This window comes from Ammospiza caudacuta, chromosome 3, assembly GCF_027887145.1.
Source record: "Ammospiza caudacuta isolate bAmmCau1 chromosome 3, bAmmCau1.pri, whole genome shotgun sequence".
Taxonomy (NCBI): domain Eukaryota; kingdom Metazoa; phylum Chordata; class Aves; order Passeriformes; family Passerellidae; genus Ammospiza; species Ammospiza caudacuta.
In genome coordinates, this window is record NC_080595.1 from 94619493 (window position 1) to 94641330 (window position 21838).

A 21838-nucleotide genomic window follows, 5' to 3' on the forward strand; every position below is an offset into this window, starting at 1 on the left:
AAAAGAAAAAGAAAGAATGAAGTAGTAAGAAATCTGCTGTTTCATACTGTCACAGACCACAATCCCTTGTCAGTTCCTGATATAACAAACGAAAATGGTGCTGTGTGTCTTTGCATGCAACACAACCCAATTATCACTTGGTGTGCACAACTCTTCAATACTGACTGTACGTAGTGGTTTCTCCAGCTAATTAATAACATGTGCTGACATCGCCTTCTGAAATTTGTTCTACCGGCAGCTCGAATAATTGCTACCAGTGCCATTTCCTTTAGACCCCACCCACTTAAATCACTTTACTCCAAAACTAAGTTCAGCCAATTTATGGTAATATATGTACGCTACACTTCCCAATACTCCACGGATCACTCCGGTAGGCTTCAATTACACAATAAAATTGTAGCAATGTATCCTCCCGAGTATGGCTGGGCTGTAACCAAAACCCGTAGGGTACCTTAGATAACAGAGAAAAAACCCTTCTGGGCACATATTTCAGATTTTTTTGATAACAATAACACCACAACAACAGCCTGGACAAATCTAGTCTGTGCGCGCTTTTGGGATCTCTCAAGGCATTATTTTAAGCGCTCACGACAGGACCATGATGCAGACCGGGGAAGCATCAGCGGCTTCGGCTCCCCCGGCCGCGGCACCCCCCGGGACAGCCCCGGCGTGGGAGCAGCTCCGTGCCCGCCGCCGCTCCGGGAAGCGGGGTGCGGGTGGGGGACCGCGGTCACCTGACTGCGCCGGGCACCGAGCTGCGGCGGCGGCGGCGGCGGCAGCGCCGCTCGGCTCCGCTCCGTCCCGCCCTCTGCACCGGGCTAGGGGGCGGCGCTGCTGCGGCAGTAGCGCGGGGATTAGGCTGCGGGAGGATTAAGCCGCCGGCTGGAAATAGCAGCGTCGGCTCCCGGGCGTGGACGCCCAGCGCATCCCCGGCGGCGGCGGCGGCGGCGGGAGGGGCAGCCCGCCCGGCACCTGGGGCTACCGGGGCCGGGGGGCCGGGGGGGGCTGCTGCGCCGCGGGGCGCCTCGCCAGCGGGCCGGGCCGGGCAGCGGTCGCGGCGGGGGCCGGCAGTGCCCTCCCCGGAACGGCGGCAGGAGGACGGCAGGGAAGGACGCGCTGACAGGTCGGCCGCTGGCGCTCGGTCCGTCCCGCTGTCGCCCCGCGCCGGGATGCTGCATGGCGTGGGGCGCCGCCGCCGCCGCATCCAGCGGCGCCCCGCTTCCCGGCGCGGGGAGGGGGGGGGGGGGGAGTCCCTGTCGGGGCCGGGGGTGGCGGTGGGGGAGGCGCCGGGAGGGCAGAACATGGCGCAACGGTGCCATAATCTCGCACCGGGGAGGCGGCGGCGCGGGCGCTGCAGCGGGGCCGGGGCGCGGTGGAGGCAGGTGCGGGAGGGCTGCATCCCCCATCCCGGGGCTCGCACCGTGTGTGTGTGCAGCCTCCTTCAGCTGCCGTCATTATTTCCCCTTCATCTGTTCCTCGCAATGCCTAAAATACCCTTCTTCCTGCCCCGGGCGGCTTCCAGCGAGGCAGAGGCTTACACAACGGGGCGGGGGGGCTGCGCCTCGGGAGGGGCCGGGCTGCCCCGGGGACCATTGTGCGTGTGGCGGGGCTGTGCCCGTACACCCCTGCTGCCCCTGCCCGTCCCTCCGTGCCTCGCCCCGGCCGCAGACCCGGCATCTCCCCCTCCCCTCCCCTCCCGTGTCTTTCGCCCCTGCAGAGCCGGCAGAAGCCAGCACGCCGTTCGAAGATGTCGGGTCAGACGCTGACAGATCGCATCGCAGCTGCTCAGTACAGCGTTACGGGATCGGCCGTAGCCAGAGCCGTCTGCAAAGCCACCACGCATGAAGTGATGGGGCCCAAGAAAAAGCACCTGGACTGTGAGCATCCCTTTTTGTTTCCCCAGCCAAGGCCCGGGGCTGAGGAGCCTGCCCGCGGGGCACTTCAGCGGCCTTTGGGCCGGCTGGCTGTCACGCTTGCTCTAATCCAGCTTGCAAAGCATGAGGGTGATGGGAAATCTCCAGGAGAGGATGACTTATTATTGCATTTCTTCTCTTATTGCATAATACTGCTCTTTCGGCCATTTTTTCTCCTCATGACCTCTTGCCTTTTATCCAGGAAGACAGTGGAAAGAGCACCTTATGGAGCAGGGGGTCGGGGGGAGAGAATCACAGGGCAAAATGGACACACGCTTGCCACTGCCTGCTTTGGTCAGGGTTCAACTAGGATGAGATATACATAAATAATATTCCCAGAGCTGGCCAAGCACCAGCTTGAGCAGGGCCATCTCCACAGCACTGCATCCCCCACTTCTGTAGAGGTTCAGATGATGGCATGCTTAAATGGCAAGGCAGTGGGATAACGCCGTGCTGCAGACTGGGACAGCCTTTGGAGAGTTTAAGGGCTGTTGCTGAGGTCCCAGATATCGGACAGCAACTTTGTGAGCTGTCCAGTAGTGTGCGTCAATGTTTTATTGAAGATGGATGTTGGCTTTATCTCAGATTTTTTATGTATTCTGGACTGACATTAGCTATTTAAGGCATGAAGCAAGGGTGAGGCAAAACCTTTATTGGAAAACAATGAGCTAGTCATGTTTCATCCTGACAATTTCACTTCAACTGTCTGCCCCTGCTTGGAGACACCAAGTAGTAGAATGGTGAAAGAATTTGGTTGTGGGGTGTTAATTGGCCTTGTTTACCAGTAGTATCTCTGTCCAGCATTGAACTTGGCAGATCAACAGCAGGTGTTAATATCTAAAACTAAGTGGGCTTCCCGTGGTCTTTTTGGACATGGTAAGAAGTACATTCAAGTAAAGATCAGCAAGTTTTATACCAGGCAGTCTCTTGGCTGCTGGCCATTACTGAGTAAGCTGGTGCAGGTGTTTGTAAGTAGAGTTCTGATGATGCAGTATTTGTTAAAAGGGGGTAGCATTACTTCTGGAAAATAATTCCAGATTTCCCTTCTAATGACTTTGTAGCTTACCCTCCAAGTAGCAAACAGTAGACTGGTCTTTCAGTATATCTAGATGCTCTTGCAGTGTGTCCAAGAAATGCTGATGTAAGCAGCATTGATTGAAGACTCACTGGAGTCTAAACTGTTTAAGTAGATAATTGGTCTTGATATCATATATTCTGTCATGTTTTACTGTATATTTTAAAAAAACATCTTGGTTATTGATGTTTCTTCTATGTTGGTTTTTGGTAGCTGTCAACACTTTTTAATCTTTTTAAACACTTTAGGCTGTGTCTGGACTGTCCTATACAGACGATATCTCTTACTAGAAGCTTTAGCTTAGAAAAAGCATAGTTCATGCATTTGAAAGCATGCTGTGTCTATATGTCTCTGTGTTTCTGTGTATATATACATATATAAATAAAAATACTATCTGGAATAGGCAGGATTAAAGTGAGGTAGAAGTAATCTACCAGTGTTATAGTAAGGACTGTAAAGGATTTGTGTTTGGATATTGGTGCTAATAGTACTATTGAAGAAAGTGGGTGTACAGAAGACAGAAGCAAGTAGAATTCCACAGAATTTCTTACCTACCTGCATGTCACACATAAAAGAGGAAAACAAGTTATCATTTCCTGGGAAGACATAGGTCTGCTCTTTTTTTTTTTTTTTTTTTTTTTCTACTTTACAAGCTGTAAATAACAGTTCAGAGTTTAATTGTCTGGGTGCATTTCAGGTCGGATAAGTAGCATTTGAAGATGTGAAGAATGAAAGGTAAAACTTCCCAGTGCCTTACAATAAGTTTTATGTATGAGGGGTTTAGACAATTAAAAATTGAGATTCCAGAGTGATGGTTGGAATGATGCCTTAGGAAGAGCTGTAATTCTGATATTGGCATTGGGCTTCTGTGTCCTTAGGGAACTCCATAATTTTATTTAGTGTCTTAGAGGCCAGGTGTCAGGTCACACAACCTCTCTTCCACTGCCCTACTTAGCAACTGGGTTTTGTAAATTAAATTGAGAGATCAACTATTTAACATGGGTTAAGTAGTCCTGTAAGGATAGGATACAATAATGCCTGTTCTCATATGTTTGCTGCAGAAGATAATAATTACAGAGGGTTATAGGGAGATCATAGGTGGCAAGGTAACAGGTGGTGTGTAAGTAAGGGAGAAAAGAACAGAATTAATGTCTTCAATGTAGAAAAGCTGAGCTGCTAAATGTTTACTTTTGTGTGGTTGTCTGTATTTGCTATAGCTTTCAAATCCAGATTGTAATATAGGTGCTGCTATATATTTGGCATGGGCTCTCAGTGCTGGACAGGCTGGTCATGAGAAGGAGCACTAAAGTATCATTTGGTTGCTATCTTATGCTTGTTAACAGGATTTACCATTTTCTTGAACTCTAGATCTCCTACTAGTGAATTTTCAACAACTGCTGGAAGTAGTGCCAGATGGCATTAAATGAGCTTTCCCTGTGGTGGGAAAAGGAGTGTAAATCTGGGATGCTCTGATGGTGTGGGACAGTTGAGCTCTGATCATTTTCATATTACAAAACTGTTGTCATCCAAAAGTTGTCTAAAAATCACCACAATTATAAGGATTCCTATCCTTCAGCTAACCAGTGTTTGTTAGCTAGATTATTATTCCTGTGAAGAAGTGGGGAGTTAGCAACTTTATTTTGATGCAGTGGGAAGGGCCATTGCTGTGGGTGAATGAGGCATATGGGCTACATTAAGGATATATTATGGGCTACATTAAGGATATATAAGCTGATCATTCAAGTGGGAAGGCAATACTCGTGCACAGCATAGGAGCTTGATTCTTAGAACTGTTCTGAAAGATGTGTTAAGGCTTCACTGAGGATTTAATTGTGTGGGCCAAGTAAAAGGCTGCTTCAAGCCTCAAATGGGAATGACTCTGACGGTATCAACAGGGAGATGCTTTGGGAGAAGGGAAATATATGACTTCCAAATGTGAAACCACATGATATACGAGGGAAAAGTGGGTAGATCTCAATTCAGCTCTTTTTATAGGATCTCACTCAGAAACAGACCTTCAAGCTTTCATTTAGGGAAGTGGATTGGAAACTAGTGAAGTTGTTGCATCTGCAGGTGGTTGTAACAAGTTCCTGTTTGTGAAAATGAGAGAAATGTCTGGGATTTTCGTTGACTTATTTTGCTGAGTGAATTGCTTTGCAGCAGGAGGAAGTTCTTCAGTGTGTATTCTGAAAAGACCACATGTGTCTCCTTCAAAACAATTCTCATAAGGTAGAGGACCTTCTCAGAAGCCTGATCAAGAGCTGGGAGATGTTTGTGAAAAGTCAAAACAAAGCAGATGAATAGCAGGATTTGATTTTCTGTGGCTGCAAAGATGACTTGTTTATCTGCTGGAACTTATTTTCATCCCAAGCCTAATTTTGCATATTTGCATGCACCTGGCAAGCAGAGGCTCTAAGAAAGAAGTTTATAGTTTAATTCATGGTGGTAACTGAACTGCAGGGCTGGTGTCAGAATTTTGCTTGAACAGACACTTATTTCCTGCTGTGTTTACCTTTCTTCTGCAGTCTCTGGTGTTGACCTAATAAGTTTGATTCACTTTGGTCTTTAGTGTTGAAATAGAAGTGTGCGTTGACCAAAAGCAATGTGTTAAACTTTTTTGCCTAGGCTCAGTAAAGATGATGTTCCTGGGTCCCAAAGGTTACCTTTAGAAACCTCTGTCTTACTCCTGGGGAATATGTCTGTCTCTGCTTTTTGGGAAAAGTTGGGGGTCAGTGGAGCTACCTTGAGTCCCTAGAGTTCAGTGTGTGTTGACTCAGTGGTTAAAGGACAAGGTTAACTAGGATGTGCATCTTTCAGAAAGTGTTTGTTGTTGAAGTGATCTGGGGAGTGTTCCAAGACTGTTGGCACTTGTGGCCCTCTCCTAGTGGGAGTAGTGCAGATGTACTGCATTGCTCTGCAGTCCAGGTGACACTTGGGCTCTACAGCTGTGGGAGTATCTTCAAGAGAACTGCCAAGTCCCTGTACACACTGGGCTGAATCCTTCACATTTTACTAATGAAACTGCTTTTATGTCTCACTGTATCTTGTATTGCAGTAATTCTGTGTGTCAGAGAACTGACTTTGTTTAAATGTGACTGCTGAAGATCAGCTGGAATACTGTGTCTCAGTTTTTGTTGTCGTAGCTGGTGTGGATTTTACAGTGTGAACTCCTCTGTTATCCCAATGAATTGCTCTCACACCTGAAAAGAAAAACATCCAAGCAAGCAGTTATTTTCTTTAATTCTTTATTGGATGTTGGATTAGCACTTTTATTGTGTGTAAGGACTCATCATCAGTTTTTGTGTTGAATGGCTGTTTCTGTGGGCTTCTACCATGTCCTTTCCCAAAAGGGTGTTGAGGACACACTTTATTTGTAGGCATGCAGATCTTTGAAGAGGAGTAGAAATAAATGTCTGTCATGGATAAGGTGAGATAATAAGAACACTTTTTAGATTAGTTGTTCTTGACTATTTAAGTGGCATTAACTTTTTATTCCCCCCCAGCCCCATACTGTTTTTAAGGCATGTGTAATACCAAGAGAAGGCTGCCCTAATCAAGCTAAGACACTTGGCCAATTCTTCAAAATATGTTTGAATCAGGGTAGAAGTTTGAAATCATGATAAGATCCAAATGTTGAAATAAGGGCAGGATCACTTGATTCTGTGCGTTTCAGCTGTTCTGTGTCTAAGTTGTCTTATGGTGCAATGCCTAAGGAAAAGAAGAGGGAAGATGAGAGAACAGGAAAATGAATAGGCACTGTAATATTAAACTTTTTATCATGTAAGCAGTGTAACTTGATAAAGATTGACTAGTCCTGAGAGCAGGTATTCTTAGTCTTTTTCAAGAGGAAGCAAGATTCTTCTGTTAAACATGTTTTTTCAAGGTCATGGATGACAAATTCTGGGACAAGTCAGGGCTTTCTGTTGTACTGACTTCCATTGTAGACCTTGATAATGGAATAGCTTTTTATGAGATGGTCAGAATGGCAGTGACCAGAGAATGGTTTTAATCACTTCTATTTAGTAGTTGAGTATATTTCATAATAGTCTCACAGTGTTGCTGCCTTAGATTTTGGCAGCAATTGAACGTCTTCTAAATGACAACAACAAAAATCTGCAGGTTTGATTGATTTTCTATGTTTTGATTTCATCTATGTCTGATTTCCCAGCCTCACTCTTAAACCCTTTATCTTCTGTGCATGCTTTATGCAGGCCTTTTGCACTAGTGAGGAATTCTCTGAAGTCTCCAAGAAAATGCTCTGTAGGTATGGTCAGTCCATGCTTCTGTGTCTCTGCCATGTGAAGGATCCTCTGAAGTGCTTAAAAGTAGATGACGGCATAACTTTGAAGGGCCTGAAGCATTTCAAAGACTATTTATTTTCCCTTCTTCTTGCTGGACTGAGAAATTGGTAGCCAAAGAAAATTTCCAGCTCTCACAGCTCCCATTTTTGAAGAAATAGTAGTGCAGTAGAGGCACACTGCTTTTAGCATTTTCCTACTGCTGCTCGGGGTTCTTGAGACTACTTTGCTCTTCCTGCCCTGCTTACCTTGCCCTAGTGCTGGGTGTCCATGACAAGTTGTTGGCTGCAGGGCTGGCTTCCATAGGAGACCAGGATGTGCTCTGTGCCAGACACAGCCAGCTCCACGGTGCATCTGCTGCAACACACAGCTGAGCCCATCCACAACGTCTGTGGCACCTCAAGGAAAACAAACCAAAGAAAAAGCAGAAAATACTGAACAGACAGAGGAAGTGGGAAAAAGAAATGGCAGAGAGAACACCAAGGTTAGAGGTGGAGCAGGAGATACAGGATGCACTCCATGGTGCTGGAGCAGATATGCTCTGCAACATCTCGAAGAGCCCCCTGTTCTCAGAAGTCACAGCTGCAGCATTTCCCAGTGCTACTAAAACATTGCCATGTGCACAGAGTTCGCTCCCTGGCACTGAAGAAAACAAAGGGATAGACCTTCCTCAGTCAGCTGTGGATATACAGTATTGCTGAAGGAGCTGGCTCCAGTATTTCTGAGGATGGGGAAAAATTGGGGTTGGAGTGATAACGTTATATCCCTTCCCTTTGCCTTACCTTAGCCTAAAGGTGAGTCCAAACAGTATCAAACAATGGCCTTAAGTTACCATGCCCTGTTCCTTTTTTGGAGCACAGATCAGGATGATAGTAAGAGTGGAAAAAGCAGAAGTTCTGTTGTGTGCCTTGGGTAATCACAAGAGCCTCACCAATGAGTGACAAACCTTGCACCTCCAAGCTTCAACACATGGCATGCATATTAGAAATAATCTGGCTGGTTTGGAGAGAGGGCTTTCAAAAACCATGAAAATGAAAAAGCAAGGAGTAAAGCAAGCAGGAAATCAGGGTCTGGATGTTATTGCAGGAGAGATAAAGAAAAGGATGGGTCATCTGGCACAGGACTGAACCCTGAACTCAGACTGAATGAGAGGATAGAAGAAATCTTCCCAGTAGCCTTGCAGGCAGTGATCTGTGGCGCAGGGTTTGCAGCAGTGCTTCGGTTCCTCTGAGTCAGCAGTATCAGCAGGATTGCAGTGTGCAGCCTCACTGGTGAGCTGATATTAGAGTATCCCACCCCACAGATTCAGCAAGGCTGCTTGATTTTCCTTCTGTCCAAAATTTTGCTTGGATGAGAGGTGGTGGTGTAAATTAAGCTGAATAAACCAGATGTTGGCAATTGCTGGAAGGCAATTGGAATACTTGGCAGAGGCTAGCTTGTCACCTTGCAGAGTATGGTAAGGTCTGCTTTTTCTGGAATCTTGCAAACCATATGCTCGACCCTTAAACTGTTTTTAATGCTTTTTATCTTGCTATTTTGTTCCTGTTTTCTTCAGAGCTGGCTGAAAATACTGAAAATCAATACAAAACATGTTTTGTTTGTGCTCATAAAGTCTTCTCTTTAGGTTGTGAAACACATTTACTAAAGCAGTTGAGAGTTGAAGTTCACTGAGGGAGGGAATATAGTATACTATCCATCTGCACTAGCATCACAAGTGATGTTGGACATCAACCTCGAAATGAATGTAGGTGGAATACTAGAACAGTATTTTCTGGCAAATGGGGCATTCACTGGGCATCAGGGCTTGGTTGTAGGCACAGGAAATGACAGTGCACAATATTACAACTGACTTCTGGACCAGCCAAGTCTAAATACCTTTCTGTGTCTCTTTTCTGCCCAGGATAATGTGATCTCGTGCTTTGTTGTAGATTATATCTGTATCTTAACTTAGTTTAATGAAAGTGATTGGATGCCAAAAGGCCCTGATGTTATGCTAATGTTGTGTGTTTATGTAATTTTTACTCTGGCCATCTGAGCAGAGGCAGCATGTCAGTCAGTTGCCTTTCCCAGAGTCTGTTTTTTTTCTAGCTATTGATAAAACTCAAATGTGTTACAATGTTTTTTGTAGAGGGGATTTTGTGAGTAGATAGACATGATCATGCTTGAAGACCACCAAACCCTTCCTCTCCCAGGTACTGAGAACTGCAGGTTGCTGACAGGACGTGTCTGCAGCTTGGGTCTGACTTGTGGCAATCAATTCCTTTTGGTTGTAAGCCAATATACAGAATTACGACAGGTAAAAAGCAAATTGGCACGAACTCCTGTGTTGCAATTGGGCCTCAGAGTTCTGACAAAAGAGTTGAGCCATATGCTTTGACAATGTTTCTTTACTGACTCAAAGAAGGAATAAAAAAGAAAACAGTGTTCTTTGCTCATTGTTTTTAAGTGTTTAGGAGACTGAGATGAAAAACACTGGTAAAGATAGATTGGAGAGTTTGGTGTCCACTTGAGCTAAGATTGTTCTACCATGCACTTAAGGGACTAGTCTTTTCAAGAAAGTGTCTTAAACTTTCTTTTGTCCTAAGAAGTGAAACAAGGCTGTGGCTTGACTGCTGACAGTACAGTGCATCACTTCACAGTGACTCTTGGCTTTGCACGAGAGCAGGTGACATGATGGCAGCAGGTGCTTCCATAGCAGATGGTCAGGGGTTCGCCTGCAGAGCCTGGCAGGCTCCTGGTGCCCCTGGCATAGTTTTGTTATGTATCTTAAATCACTCTGGTACTTTACAGAATGTTCTAAAATGGTCTTCTAAGAAGTCAGAGAAAGACAGGACTGCTGGAAGCATGAATAAAAGACGCTGACTTGTTGCCCCCACTGTTTAAATGTATACCAGTGATGGGGAAGGTGCTCAGAGTAGGGTGATGGTGGGTGATCCTGCCACAGTGCAGGACAGCACTGTGAGGGGCACATCTCACATGATTCAAGAGATGACCTAGATGCACTTCAGGGGGAGTTCAAACTGCTTTTCACAGGACTCTTCCTTTCACTTCTTGCTTCAGGGAATGTAGGGCTTGTATGAAGGGGGCAAGCCAGCTGGCCTGTTTCCTGTCTCTGAAGGTGCTGTTTCTCATGATATATATAAAGGTCAAATATAGATTAAAACTTCATCTTATCATTCCATCAGTCCTTTAGCAGCCCTGGAGTTTTCAAATCCAACCTTTTCAAATGGAGACTTGGGTTTGGATCCTGTTGCATGACTGGAGTCCAGAGTATGTTTTTGTGCTTGTAGCTCCTAATCTTAAGTTTTGTAGCTTAATCTAAATGTATTTATAGGAGAATGTACATTCTGCTAAGGGACAGCAAGCCAGAAGCAACTCACCATATTGTGTGAGTGTGCCAGTGTTTTGAAAACATGTACATTTTATTAGGAGTGATGTTCTCTTGCTGGCAAGTGCAACAATGGTATTTTCATATGTGAGCTTTACCTGCAACTTTCTGAGCTGATCTTTCATTCTATGAAACAACTGTGAAAGTCTCTACATTAGAGTTTTTCTGGTTTTGCAAAGTTGATTTGAACTTCAAATTGCTTTGTTGGTGGTGAATGGCAAGAGTGTTAACAGGCAGGGTTTGCTATGTTTGTAATAGGTGAGTTTAAAGAGCTGCTTCTTGTTCATCAGAAAGCTGGAAATTGCTTAGACAGTATTATGAGAAACTAACTTTCAAATATCATGCCCCATATCATGCTAAAGAGTTAAATTGACACTTCTGGGTGTTCCAGTCTAGAGACCTGACTCTGCACAAAGCTTCTCTGCCTGGATGTGAGCCTGTGTGATGGATTCCAAGCTCCTCACTCATCAGTAGCTTGATAGGAGACTTCTACTGCCAGTGGCAAAGGCATCATCCAGAGGCATTAGTGAATTCAAACTGTTGATAGCAATTAAGTACTGTCAGTTTTTTTTTTTAATGTTAATAGTCCTTACTGCATGTTCTATCTCTCAGGTGGATGCTCCATTGAATTTAACATTTTGGGGTTTTTTGCAACATCAATAAATCTGCAGTATGTTAAAGGCTACCAGATCATGTTGAAGAGTCGAGTCTATTGGAAGTAGACCTCAGTGTTTTCAAGATTTTTGAGATTTTAACTCACCTGACAGTGTGGCAGAAGAAAAGGAATATTGTTTAACTGATGTAGTATGAGGGAATGGACGTAAAGGAATTGAGCAGGCTCATATTTTACTTTTATTTTTTGTTTTTCTTAGCAAGGAGAGGGTAAAGCTGTGTCTAACTGTGTCATTTTGTTAAAAAGACAAGGCATGGCATTCCCATACGAGAATGCCATCTGGTTTTATGAACTCTTCTGCTTTATGGTAGAGACAGAGATACAAGACAGTGGATTGAAATTATAGCAGCCATGTCAGAAAGCACTTGCTGCTTGGTTGGAGCTGCTTCAATGTGCTTCCAGGAGGTCATACTGTTGCACTGGCTCATGCAGAGGTTTGTATTACGTTTGATTTCTTTTTCCTACAGGTATGTTCATGTTTTCAACAGGGCTGCCTGCATGGTTGCGGGCATATAATTCCTAGTTAAAAATTTCTGGTTGTGTCATTTTCAGGCATCCACTGATGAAAAAACTGGACTCAGAATAATCTTGCTGAGAGAGTAGTGAAAGCATGGACCATGGTCTGGATATTGAGTCAGATGTGTCAGCTTTTGAGGCTGTCTAGTCAACTGATCCCTTTCCAGCACAAAGGCTGTAGCTAATTACCATGTCACTGAAGTTGTTTGCACATTGTCTCATCCCCACCCAATATTTTTTTGTTTTGTTTTGTTAATGTATTCCCAAAATGTCAGAGCTAAGTACTGGAGCTGGAACATCAGGCTTCTTGCAATATGTTTTCAGTCTCGTTCGGCTTTTTAGTGGATTACAAATTGCTGTTCTGGGCAGAGTTGATAGTGTAGTGATAGTTTCACTTCTAGCAGTTTATTAAAAACAGATGGTTTTCTGCGGAAAGCAGATAATTTGGGGATAGAATTCTTCTCAGACGCAGCATGGCAACTGAAAGAGCTCAGGTACCATGCCTCGGCTGATTACCATTTTCTGCCAGATGTGTTTGGAGTGTAAGATCAGCCCAGCATGTAAAGGCTGATTAGGATTAGAAATTGCTGTAGTGCAGAGATTACAGTAAATGGCCCAGTCCTGTTGTGGCAAATGTGAAATCCTTGTGTTTCCAGTGTAGTTGTAGTCTCTACCTAAAAGCTGCAGTTGATCCTGTTGCTGATATTCCAGTGAGCTCCCAAGCGATAAGAGTTATGAATTGATACAGCCAACAGGTAATGTTAGGGGTTGGTCACTTTCATTGAAGAGATAATCACAGGCCACAGCTGGAATCCTGGCATCAGGCTGTGAATGGGCCTAATGTCAACAGGCAATTGACAATAGTAATTTAAGTAGACTTTATTGACTGTTACCCTTCTAAGCAATAATCTTGCAAGTCTATAATCCCTTTAAAATTGCTTTGTTGTTTGCAGCAAGAGCCAAGATGCAAGAGAACTGTCACTTTAATGCTTGTATGGATGGAGAGCACAATTCCCTTAGAGGAAATAGAATAAATGCTTTGAAGGCTAGGCAGAAGATTGGCTGGTGGTTCCAGTTTTGTCTCTAAATTATTGTGTATTTTGATTAAGGCTTCCAGGTTGGAAGTGCTGAAGGAAATGTCTTGTAGAATGAGGTCTGAGATTTACCATGCAGGATAAAAGTTCCTTTTCATGCAAAGTTATTGGTCAAAACCTATTTATAATGTTGTCAGGGTTTTTTCCATCTCTGTTATTCCCCTGGCCATGTTACAATAGGATGGGAAATAGCATTTCTTCAAGACAGCTGCTGTTATATTTTAATCTTAGAACCATTGGTTGGTGTCCACCAAATGCAAATGAATTTTTTCATATCTTAAACTGTTAAGAACTATGGAAAAAAGGCACTGCAATAATGATCTGTGACTCAGCTCTTCCTTCCAGTAAATCAATAAAAGAGAGAAGTGGCACATTTAGCTCCAGAATTACTTGGTGTTTCATATCAACTTAAGCAGAAATGCTTAATTCTTGTATTTGAGCAGAAAAATGCATGTTTCTGTTGAGCTAGTTTTGGAGCAGAATTTGTGTGGAAAGAGGGTTGGAAGTGGGTTCTGTGGGTGAGAGGAAAAGATCATTAAAGCTGTGATTCCTCATCTTTCCTCTACTTTGCTGAACTTGTGTTATTGCCTGAGACAGATTCTTTGATATTCAAAGTGAGTGAATTCTGTACAAATGAGGTTCAAGACTGAGCTTCTTATGACTTTGGACAGGGAGAAGAGGAGAAGATGCCATGCTTGATAACTAATACTTTTCCTGTAGTGAAGATGCTTTAAAAAGCTGTGGTAGCTGTACTGGGGAAGAAAGCAGGCAGAATTCTTGGACCAAGGGGCCTTTCCCCCTTTGCTTGGTGTTCTGGCTTTTGGGGGGGGGGGGGGGGGGGGGGCTAAAAATGTGCTTTCCATAGTATGTTTCTACTAGAATGTTTGTGTAGCCTATCTTCTGTTATTCCAGGTATGCGATTCCTGAGTAAAGATGAAACTTTTATTCTTCTGACAGGTTGCATCACAGGTGTCAGCAAGGTCTCAGACTTTGTTCATAAAACAAATATCTATTTTACATTAACAAATATATTAATATCTATAACCTATATTAATCACTAATTAATTTGCAGTCCTAAAGACTATACTTAAAACCTCAATGAGTGCTCCTTAACACTTCTTTGTGTTGAAGTATTTGTCCTTTGTGTTGAAGTTGTGTTCTAAGTATTTGTCCTCACAAGAGTCTGAGCTTCTGCAGCTCAGCTGACCTGAATGTCAGTTCTGCTACTCTCCTTGAGAGAACTCCAATGTAAACATTAAAGGGAGTGCACACTGTTCTGCCCAGTACACAGAAGCAGTGGAGCTCTAAGTTCTGGGAACTTTTATGTAAAAAATATTCATAGTTCATGAAACTTGAAGGAATTGCTTAAAGCAAGATTGTTTTGTTTTTAACACAGTGTAATCACACTTTCCCCCATTATTAGAGAGACAGCTTATTCCCCCTTTATTAGAGAGAGAGCTGCTGTAGTTGCACCCTTTTAGATCCAGTAGAAGACCATCTGATGGTTGGCTTTTATTTCCTGTTTCCAAGAGAGCTGAACCTGAACCTCTCAGGAGGAAAATCCATACATGTAAATAATTAAGTGCAGCATAACTGATGTAACGCTGCTTATGAGCTAGGGTGATTTTTGCAGATGACTTAAAGCCAAATATCTTGAATGATATGTTGGTGAAAGAGGGGTGCAAACCATATGGAAGTATGTTGGAATAAAATCCAGCAGTGTGTATGGGCAGTAGATTTTCCACTTTGTTTCAAAAGAGGTATTTGATAACATAGGAGGTGATGCACTGTTGTATTTTAAAAGGAGCAGTGAGGTAATAAGATGATTCTAAGGTTAATTAAAATCTCAGGTTATGAAATTGGAGGATACTTCAAGAGAAATTTGCTAGTACTCAGTCATTCACCCTGTCTCTCTGCAGACCCTTCATGTGATTGATAGGTTCTGCAAAACACTTAATATTTTGGGTAGTGCAATATGCCTGTGAGTAGGCAGAGAGGAAGAAAGAGTATATAAAAGCTTGTCTTGGTGTGGGGTGCTGTTGTGTGGTTCGAAGATTGATTGTTGTGACCTCTCAAACTTCAGGATCTGCTGCAAGTATTTGTCCTCACGAGAGTCTGAGGTTTATTTTGGAAGTAGGATATATTGGAAGTCTAGCTGGAGAGAGGAAGGTAGCACCCCTGAGAGCTACAGCTGCATTGTTGGGAGTGTAAAATACCTGGAGAGCACATGGTCAGTGGGAGATTGTGTTTAGGTGTGTTGAGTTGGCACAGGCATGGAAGTTCCAAGGCAATATCTGCAAGATGCTGGACTTTGGTAAAAGGTTGACTTGCTGGCATCAATGTGAGATACAGCAAAACTTGAGGCAGACTTCTGGGGAGGAAGGAGGAGACAGCATGCACTGCTGTTGGGGTCATTGTTACAAGCCAGACCAAGATGTGCATTTGTATAGACAGGGCACGCTGGAAGTGAAAAGAATAAATATTAAATGATAACCTCAGAAACAAATTCAAACTCTTTTCCATGGAATTGCCTGATAGTCAAAGACAACAACGTTCAAATTAGCTGATGTTCTTATGAGCAATTGTTGTAGAAGCAGAAACTGGTAACTTTGTTCTGCTTTCTGATATGATTTTGTGGTCAGGTTTCTGCAGACGGGGAAGTTCAGCTCTTGCTTTGCTTAGCACTGTGCTCCTGTAGCTTCCTAATACAGTTCTGTCTTGCAGGGGAGGGACTCTACTCCTACTTGCCTACTTAACTTTCTTAGTTGATGCTTGTAAACTCTTATTCTGAGCTGCTTCTTTCTGTTCTTGACTAGCTTGGATTTGGAGCAATCCTGCATTTCCTTTTCAGTAGGTTCAAGGCATTATTTAAATACTTATAAGTGAGAAAAAAACTCCTGAAGTCTGTTGTAGCATTTGAGTAATAATGAGGAAGGTCTGTAGAGGGGTTACTGCTGGAGAGATTTGGCAAAGTTTAGGAACTGGATGTATGACACAGCTCAGATGCTGAGGCAGCTTGTGTGTTAATTCAGTCTGGAATGACAGCTGCTCTTAAGTTGGCACTGATATTTCTCTGAACAGAGAGGTCTTGTGCTCTGCTGCTGTTTCTCTGCATACTGAAATGTAAATTGTGAATAATTAATCATGAACTGGGAAATCCCAGGTCTGCTTATTAGAGAATTTGGGGGGGAGGGGACAGGGCAGGGGGGCCAAAACAAAACAGGAAAAAAGCCCTGCCCAGATCCAGAATATCATCTGGAAAGATAAAGGACTAGGAGTTTCTTTAAAGTATGGTATAATCTCTCTCATTAAGAAAAAGAGCTAGAAACTAGTTTTTAATGAAATTGAAAGAATCTGAAATTCTGAAACCTTTGAAACGTTCTTACTGTTCCCTTTTTTTGCCTTATGACCTTAACAAACACTAAAGCTAGTCCCATCCTTTAGTGGGCTCTGAACCCTCCACCATTCTTCCTCTCTTTGGCAGGTTTTTCTTTTTGTTAATGGAGGTGTGAATTAGGGAAGAGAAGCAAACCTAGAGTATTATTAAGTTGCAGTTGTCTTTAATCAGGGTGAAAAAATTGGCCTGTCCAAGAGCTTAAAGACTGCAGTTTAGATTTAAGTTAGGGTGTCAGAGAATTGATAACCATTTATTTCTTCTACTGCATTGATTTTCCATCAATTTTCCATCTCAAAGCTTAACTAAAAAATATATTGAAGTAAAATTATAATTTTTAAAAGTATCTTTAATTGGAGAAGTCTTTAAAATAACAGCTATGAAAATGGAGAGAGAGGAAGTAGGAGAAAGCACATTGTGATTTGACAATTGTGATTTAGTCCCACAGTAAACAAATGGATTCAAATAAAGCATATATAGAACTTCATTCTCCAGTTACTTCACTTCTGTGAAATCTGTGGTAGAAGTACTTGCTGCTGCAGTACAGTTCTGATCTCTGACTGTGCTTGTAATTTGTATTTGAGCTCAGTGGGTTTGGGGATTAGCTGTCAGTGTACTGGATGCCTGCAGTAGCAGAAACTTCTTCAGGAAAGTACCTTTAATTCTTGTTTGCCCTACTTGTGTGTGCCCCAAATGGAATCAATTTTGCAAGATTGCTTATATGGTTTCTGTTGGGTTGTTCTTCATCTGTTTCTTCTTAAAATTAGCTATTTTGTATTAGCAAATGTACCTGTGATTTCCTTGGAAGACTAATCTTTATTGTCTCTTGTCCACCCAGCAAATGTCTGAATTTGTATATTTTGAAAATGTGGTTTCTAGATTTTTTTCCTTCATATGATTTATTTTTCCTTGTATCTGTTCTTCCTTACCACATTAAAGTAAAATTATTTTTTCCAACTCTTATTTTAAAATTTAGCTTAGCCACTAAACCCCGCTGCTCAGTTTTGTAAAGTTAGCTGTGCTGGTGCTTCATTCCAGATGCTGATGGTTGCTGGTTAAGCTGAGACTCTGTGATACTGGGAAAAGAAACCCAGGAAATTTGAATACCTTATCTTTGTGGTGTGACTAAATAGGAAACAGCTCTGCAAGAATTATTCCCCCACCCCCAATCTCCTTTTTCTGGCCTCAGATGACAAGCGACATCTTCATGCATGGTTTAATTCTTTTCTGTGCACTGAAAGTAGTAGACTTAATTTTAATCATGCCTCTCTATTTTGCACACTATAATTACTCATGTCCTAAAACATTCAGAGCTTCAGACTGAGATGCTGTACCCTCCAGCAGTTTGGAGAGGAGACAGAAATGACTGAGTGACTTCAGAAGCAGTGCTGTGGCATCATGTAGCAGTGCCTTGTTGTCTCCATTGCCAGCATCTCTGTGGATGGACTGCTCTGGGGTTTCATTATCCAAAGTGCACCAGTACACAATTTATAGCATTGCTCTTTCACAGAAATCTGCATCCTGAAGCCCAAGACTGAAAGCTGACAAATTTGATGCATTTCCTTGTATGAATAAGACAAATGCGGTCACCTGCAGTAAAATCTTGGAGTGGGGTAAACAGTGAGTAAGCCACTTGTGACTTGCTTCTAGGCTTTTACAAACCACTCTCTTCTATAATGCAATAATCAGCAGTACAGAATAAAATATCATTGGTCTGTTTGTACCACAAGATCAAGGAGAATTCTTGGAGCTCTGTGATCCTGAACTGCTGTCATTCAATAGCGTGGCTTTGCCATTATAATACCTTGTCTGCAGAACTGCCTTCTTCAAGGGTGGTATTACTGAGGTATTAGAAGTAAACACATTTCAGAAGGTGTTCTATGAGAAACTTCCATCTTCTATTACCAAGACAACAAAATGCCATGACAACATACATTTTCAATTCAAACTTGGCAAATGGATCACATAATTTTTGTCTCCTGTATCATCCCAGAAAATCATTCCCCTGGCCTGAAGCTGAGGACAACTTGCAGCTTTTATGCCCATACAATAGACAATTTTGTATGCAGGCAAGCACTATGGTTTTCCCAAGCTTGTGACTCTGGGCTAGAGATATCTTGGATCTTAAATAAATGAAGTCTTTGTAATAGAAGGTAAAAAACCCATAAAGATTACACGCCAGGAATTTTAAAAATACACAAACCAACCAACCAACCAAAACCTGAACTTTTGAATGCTTCTGGTACAGCAGTGTGGATTTCTGTACACATCAGGTGGGTCTCAGTCCCTGATGTGACTCATTGATCTATTTAGACAGATTTGTCCTCTGGAATTTTCCTGTCCTGCAAAGGCAGAATCACTAGTTGAATTCTGAGTTTTGACTTCCCACTCTTAGCAGCATTTATGCTCTCCATTGCTTGGGATTATGTAGGGGAGAGAAAGGAAGTTTGCCAAGTGGTGACCCTACTGCCCAAGTGAATTGGAATCCTGTAGACTCACATAGTTTAGGTGTGCAAGGAGCAGTCACAAAATATCCTGTCTGCTTTTGAGGTAGAATATCTGTCATGACTGAATGACTTCAACAACTGGAGGAAAATTTCTACTCTGGAGATAAGGAAGAAATCATTAACAGTGATTCCTCTGAGGGAAAGTAAAAGATGAGTATTTTAATTTCAGATAATGCTTAGTCTGGTAGTTAAACTTGTAAATTTTTTTTGCTTAGGTCTTCCAATTTTAAGCCTCAGCCCTACAGTTAGATCTGTGTTTTGTACTCTTTGTCTTGCATGAAGTTGTATCCATGAGTTTTGCTAGGGCTGTGTCTGGCATCACGGAGGTTTTGGGCATGCAGTTGCAGTGTGCACTTTCCAGCTGTGTCTCAAAAATAGGTGATAGCTTGTAGAAGGTAATTGCTGGCTGCCAAACTGGAGTCAGTAGGTAACAGGGGATGTAGTGAACCACAGATCCTGAGGGATATAGAGGATAGTAGAAAGCTTGCTGCCCCATTGTTTATGATTTAACTGCTCAACATAATTTCTTGCACTCTTCTGTGCAAGTTTACTTATTCTTAATGTGAGGTGCAGTTGCTTCAGTAGAAACTAATGTCATTCCTTGTGTTCTTTCTTGCTGTTGAGGAGGTCTTAATGAGTGCCTGAATACACTCTTCTGCTTCCTGGGTCTGTAGAAGCTCTAGGAGGTGTGCTGGAACTTGCTGATTAAAACAACCTCTGGGATGACAGAGTATCTGTTTCTGGTGATGCCTGTTTTTGCTGACTGGGTTCAGTGTGCTGGACATGTTACCTGTAGTTGAAGAATTCAGTAGTACTTACTTCTCTAACTCAGAGGTAATGAACAATGACAATTAACTTAAAAACCTGCAGGCAGTAAAGTCACATGATGTTGTGCACCCTAACTTCATCTGGGGTAAAGATGGAGCAATGTTTGGTCATAGCTCAGGACAGAATTGTTGGAAGACTGTTGTTTTTGGATGAAAGAGTTAAACCACTGCTGCTATCAGCATGTACTAGTATAATCTCAGTTTGGAGCTTTTGTTGTTGTTATTGTTTTGGTTTCTTTTTTTTGAATGTGGAATGTAAGCCCTGAACTTCCTGTTTGCCACAGCCACGGCCTGCAGCCTGGTGGTCTGAGAACTTTGCCCTGCTGTAAACTTTTTATCATACTTGTAGCACCTAATACCTTCCTTTTGTCTCTCCTACAGACTTGATCCAAGCAACTAATGAAACAAACGTGAATATCCCTCAGATGGCTGATACGCTTTTTGAGCGAGCGACGAATAGCAGCTGGGTGGTCGTGTTCAAAGCCTTAGTCACCACACATCATCTCATGGTCCATGGCAATGAGGTAAGTGTGAACAGCTCTCTCAAGGCCATGTTGGCACTGAACACACTCCAAGCCAAAAGTGTTAGTAGTGCAGAGGCATCTTGTCTGAACCAGAAAGGACCTGAGAATAAAGGGCAGGAATGATTCTTGATGAAGAGAAAACTTACTGCTAGCAGCAGAGTTGGACTGTGTATCTGTCTTTCCACTTACAAAACCATAACAAAAGACCAAGATACAGCCTGTGCCAGGATGCTGACAATTTATGCATTGAATCTGAAAACAGCTACACAGGATTAAATACTACCTGAGATTTTTTGACTAAGGTCAAATTTGATGTTTTGGCATGTGTAAACTGACATCCAAGTAGCCTTCTTTGCATGAGCGTTAAAATCTTACTAGAGCTGTAAATTTAGCTTGATAGCCTTTTAGATGAAGTTATCCTTATCCTTGCTTTTTATTGACCTGTATAGACAGGTATGTCTGCATAAAAAGAGACAGCACATTTAAAGAACTTCAATATGACTGTGAAACAATTCCTCCCTGGCTGTATATACAGAGTTTTCATGCAATGAACTTCTCACAGTGTAAATTCTTACCTCTATTTTTCCATTCCAAGTTTTGGTCAATGTTCTTGTCTGATTTCTCTAACTGTTTCAGGCTGTTAGTCCCTGTGTTTGATGAGGGGCTTTGCTTGTTATTAAAACAGGCCCTCAGCTTGGCTGAAACTGCGGGCTTCTGGATTGAAAAGTCTGGGACTAGCCTGGATATGTGCTTTGTTAGCAGATAAATCTTGAGCTCCCTCAAATCCCTGAGAATTTAACATTTTTTATTGCTCCTTTCACAATATATTTTATGTTTTGCACATAAGCTATTTTTTATATATACTGTAGAATATTTACTAGAGATTCTGAGTAAAAGTTATTAGTCTGAATGGACAAAACGTTTTGGGGAAGGTGTTGCAGGCTAAGACAAAAATCAGTGGTTTCATATTGTATGCTGAAAGTCGACTTGGTAATCTTGTGCTAGAAGGTACAAAGCCTTCTAGCCTTTGATAAGAAAAATTACTTTGTGTTTCAGAGATTTATTCAGTACCTGGCATCTAGAAACACATTGTTCAACCTCAGCAATTTTCTGGACAAAAGTGGATCTCATGGTAAGCCAACTTATGCATATAATCTTAACAAGATTTTAAATAAGATACTATTGTTAATTTGCTCCTAAATTCATAAGATATAAATAAGATAAAAATGCACTACTGAAGCCTTTTTGTAAGTACTTAATAAATACAGGAGCACAAATGAACTGCTGAACAACTTCAGAACAATTTTTCTCATTTCCTGCAATATTTTTACTCAAAAGGTGAAACTGTACAAATCCTTTAAGTGCTGGTTGAAATCTGGGCTGGGTCAGCTGTCTTCTTAACTCTTATGGGTGTTAAAAGTTGAAACTGATAACTTTTCATTTAGTTTTTTGGATTTTACCCAGTCTTAAAGAGTAATTTGGTTGTCTGGGGACACTGCTTTTCAGGCATGAACTATAACTTCTTAGTGGTAGGGCTGTTGGCACCAAAAGAACTGGTTGGTTTTGATTTGATTTGAGTAATAAATTTAGAAAGTCTAGGCAGAAATTAAAGACTTTTCCCCTCTGAAT

General features: G+C 42.4%; 1 protein-coding gene across 2 annotated transcripts in view; it reads left to right on the forward strand.

The window, feature by feature from the left end:
• Positions 1-1013: 1013 nt before the first annotated feature.
• The window catches only part of SNAP91 (synaptosome associated protein 91), a 63163-nt gene continuing 42338 nt past the window's right edge, over positions 1014-21838 (forward strand). For both annotated transcript variants that reach the window (XM_058802750.1, XM_058802751.1), the window contains exons 1-4: positions 1014-1123; positions 1718-1877; positions 20067-20209; positions 21266-21341. In XM_058802750.1, coding sequence (XP_058658733.1) covers positions 1748-1877; positions 20067-20209; positions 21266-21341 — 349 coding nt within the window. In that variant the 5' untranslated portion in view covers positions 1014-1123; positions 1718-1747. The remainder of the gene's footprint in view (positions 1124-1717; positions 1878-20066; positions 20210-21265; positions 21342-21838) is intronic.